The sequence below is a fragment of the Solanum tuberosum genome, unplaced genomic scaffold, assembly GCF_000226075.1.
Source record: "Solanum tuberosum cultivar DM 1-3 516 R44 unplaced genomic scaffold, SolTub_3.0 scf00654, whole genome shotgun sequence".
Taxonomy (NCBI): domain Eukaryota; kingdom Viridiplantae; phylum Streptophyta; class Magnoliopsida; order Solanales; family Solanaceae; genus Solanum; species Solanum tuberosum.
In genome coordinates, this window is record NW_006239573.1 from 86,849 (window position 1) to 91,000 (window position 4,152).

General features: G+C 30.2%; 1 protein-coding gene across 1 annotated transcript; it reads right to left on the bottom strand.

Moving 5' to 3' along the window:
- Window positions 1–1,769: 1,769 nt before the first annotated feature.
- On the bottom strand, window positions 1,770–3,772 carry LOC102592791 (dof zinc finger protein DOF2.1-like). Its single transcript, XM_006366538.2, has 2 exons — window positions 3,550–3,772; window positions 1,770–2,952 (listed from the first exon to the last, which is right to left on the bottom strand). The coding sequence occupies exons 1-2, from the start codon at window positions 3,586–3,588 to the stop codon at window positions 2,050–2,052; spliced, it is 942 nt and encodes a 313-aa protein (XP_006366600.2). The 5' UTR covers window positions 3,589–3,772; the 3' UTR covers window positions 1,770–2,049.
- Window positions 3,773–4,152: the final 380 nt, after the last annotated feature.

A 4,152-nucleotide genomic window follows, 5' to 3' on the forward strand; every position in this document is an offset into this window, starting at 1 on the left:
TAGTTTTTTTCCAAATTTATATACTTCAAATCAAATCAAATTAAATATTTTCAAATTTAAAATAATTTAATATCAAATCAATCCAAGCAAGAAAAAGAAGAAGTTGATTTGATACAATTTCTTAAAACAGACCTAGGTAATTTTGTCATTCAAAAATCTTGTCAAGCTGACTAAAAAGCAAGCAACAATTGGGCAAATATATATAATATATATAGTATAATATAATAAAAAGATGCATAGTTGAAATTATATATGCTGAGGGAATAAAATATTACAAAACCTGTCACGCCAAAATCTGATGTTGGATTTGGTCAGGCAATAGAGGAAAATCTATCCCGAAATTGGTGCTCTCATAGCTCACTAAAATTCCAAAGCCTATAAAGAAGAGAAGATCAGTCCAACAACTCTCATTATTCTTTAATTATTATTCCACCATATTATTCTTTAATATAATAAAAATAATAATAATAATAATAATAATAATAATAATAATAACAATAGAAGGATCTACCTAAAAATAAGAAACAATCATGATAGAATATCTTTAATATATGAACTATGCATTTTAATATTCTCACATTTTGTAATACTAATATACTGTAGTACCCCCTTGCTAGTGAAATAGTTTAGACTTCACTAAAAATCAACTATGAAGCATCACTATCTGATTCTGTGGGTCAATCACTTACCCTTTTTATTTTTGGAAGAAATAGTATTGAATGATGAGATACAATACTATTGAATGTGTGTCAATCATGATAGATTAAATAAGGATGTTGAGATAGATGTGTGAGCATATTAGAAGAAATATGATCATTAAAAACAAAAGTATTTGGGACAAGTTGAGAGCACCTAGCTTGGTGGACAAGATAAGGGAGACAAAACTGAGATAGTTCAGACGTATGAGGAGGAGATGCACAAATGCCCTAGTGAGAAGGTATCAGAGATTGACTATAATGGGTCTTAGAAGAGGTAGCAGCAAGCCAAAAAAATATTAGAGAGATGTGAATAGACAAGTCATGTCATACCTACATTTTACTGAAGACATGACCATATATATGAGAATATGAAAGTCCGAAATTAGAATATAAAAGGTTACTCTCTCTAGTCAAATATAAATAACTTGTTGGCATTTTTTTCATAAATGAATTTTTGAAGTCAGACTTCACTAAAAAGTCTCAAATATCTTGGGTTAATAGTTTAAGAAGAGATTGACGATGATGTTATACATCATATTAAGCGAGGTGAACGATAAAGTGGAAGCTCTCATTCTCTATTCTGTGTGATAAGAATAGGCCATCAAAATTCAAATGTAAGTTCTGTAAAATAAATGTTAGACCATGTATGAAATGGCGTGTTGGCCGGTCAAGAAATATTGAACAGAATTGCAGGAAAGCGCTTAATAATCGTCTAAAAAAAAGTAGCATAAATAAGGATATTGAGATGGATATGTGGCATATTAAGAGAAATATATCATTAAAAATAAAGATATTTAGGACAAGGTGACAGAGGCCAGTATAGTGGACAAGATATATAAGGGAGACGAGACAGAGACAGTTCAAACAAATGAAGAGGAGATGCACAAATGTCTTAGCTAGTGAGAAGGTGTCAGATATTGACTATGATAGGGTCTTAGAAGAGGAAGCAACAGGCCAAATAAATATTAGAAATATATGAATAGACAAAACATGACTTACCTGCATTTAACTGAAGACATGACCATAGATAGATATGAGAACATAAAAGTCCAGAATTATAAGACCATGCCATTAAAATAATAAAAAATCTCTCATAAATGGAACAAAGAGAGTATGAAATTACATAGGCCAATACCTTTACTGCTAGTCTAGATGAAGAACAAATTTGGAAGTTTCACTTCAATGAAAGAACAAGCTAAAGAGAGAGAGAGATGATTCAAATGAATCAAAACTCCTTACACAAAAGACCATTAAAATAATCTTCAAACCTCTTCTAATTAATAACAAAAACTCTTAGTAGTATCTTCTTTTCTTTTTGGCAAATTAAAGATTGGCTTATCTTTTCTAACATCTACATAAGAGGGCTATTGAGAAGTCCATGCCCAGAAGGAAACCCTAAACCATACCAATTTTGCCCGTTTGAGTACTCAAAATCAGCCACATTTCTATCTCCATTAATCTGCCATGGATATCCCAACAAGATTTTATTGTCACTACACATCTCTTCTTTCAATGCAATGGATGTTGTGACACCACTTCTCACTTCTTGATCAAAATTTGCTACCATTTCTCCACTTGCACTTTCAACATGTCCCATATTGTTCCCATTATTACCATTTGATCCATAGTAGTACAAGTTATGGTTCAAGAAGCCATTTGGTGTTTCAAGAAATCCACCCCTAAGTGCATCAAGAAAGCCAGCATGAGAAATAGCTTTTGTAGAAGAGGTGCACATGCCACGATTTTCAAGAACATCATGAAGGGCACTATTCCCAAAATTAGTAAGACAAAACGAATCAGAAAAGATTGCGTCGTCAGTTCGAACTGTTCTCTGCAACTCTGGACACACTAATTGTCCACTTTCTTGGTTTTGGAGCCTAGAAAATGCTAGACTAAGGTCATTGGGATCATAAGAAACTTGTGTAAGAGGTGATATTTGATTACTAGGACAAGTAGTGGTGGTCATCAAGGATTGATTATCTGGACTTGACCTCTTTGATGATGATCTTTGTTTCTTCCTACACCCTCCTCCTACTGGAACATTTCTTAATGTACCTCCTTTTGTCCAATACCTTCTACATGATTTGCAAAAGTACCTAGGCTGAGTGAGACTATAATTGTTGTAGTAGCAAAATTTGGTGTTAGCAGAATCACATCTAGGACATTTTTGTACTTCATCATGAGGCCTTGGTTTCTTTTCTTGCTGTGGCTTTGTGCATGCCAACATGCTTTCTAGTGTTTGTGAAGACATTTCCTATGGAAAATAAAAAATCAACAAAGATTAGCATAGTCCCAAATGTTTCAGTTATTTTCTCTGTCTCAATTTATGTGATAATATTTGATTTGACATAGAATTTAATTAAGAAAAAATTATGAAACTTGCGTGCTCTAAAACAAGTCATAAATGTTTGTATCACTATAAATTATCTCATTAATGATATAATAAGCATTTTAAAATTGAATTATTACCAAATATAGAAATTAATGTGTTTTTTTTCAGAGGAGTTCTCAATTTATAAGGTTTAAATTTTTTAAAAAAAAACAGATAAAAGCTAAAGAAGAGAACATGAGGATATCAAGTGAATAAAAAGAATAAAAAATTGAACTTTCAAAAACCATTTTTAATTAAAAAAAATTCAAACTTCAACCAAATTTGCTTTCAAATGTTAGCTAGTTAAATTCGACTGCTGATAGAATAAAAATTGCATAAGAGTATCTCATACTTTAGTTAAACTAAACCCTCTCATAAAAAAACTTTTCAGAGTGAAAAAAAAAACATAATACAGGGGAAACCCAAGGGAGAAAATCCTTAAAAAGTGCAAAAAATATAAATAATAATAATAATAATTACCTGGTGATAATTTTGTGCATTAGAAGTATCCATATCCATATACAATTCTTCCAAGTATATATATATAAGATTTAATTAATCAAAACTCTGATTATAGTATAAGAGAAAATTGATTTGAGTAATTTTGAAGAAGAGAGAAGTGGGATTAATTTGGAGAGGAATTAAATGAAAGGAGATATATATAGAGGAAATTTTATGCAAAAGCCAAGATTATTAACTTATGCCCCCCACTACTCTCTGAACTTCCACATATATATACACACAAAAGAGAGACAAGAGAAGAGGTGTGGGGATAGGATCAGTGGCGGAGTCAAGATTTTTGTTATGAATTCTAAATATGAAAAATAAATATATAAATAAATATTTTATTTGTTTATTTTTATTTGTTCATTGTACTATTTTGAAATATCTAACAATACTTGTTTAGTTTATAAAATTAGTGAAATATTTATTATTTTATATTTATTTTATCATTTTTATAAAATATTGTTCATTTTTCAATATTTAATAAGAGTGATTTGATAAGATTACTCTTATCATTTATTATTTATTAATTCCTATATCAATTTAATAGTAGACAATTATTATTGAACAACAAAGACT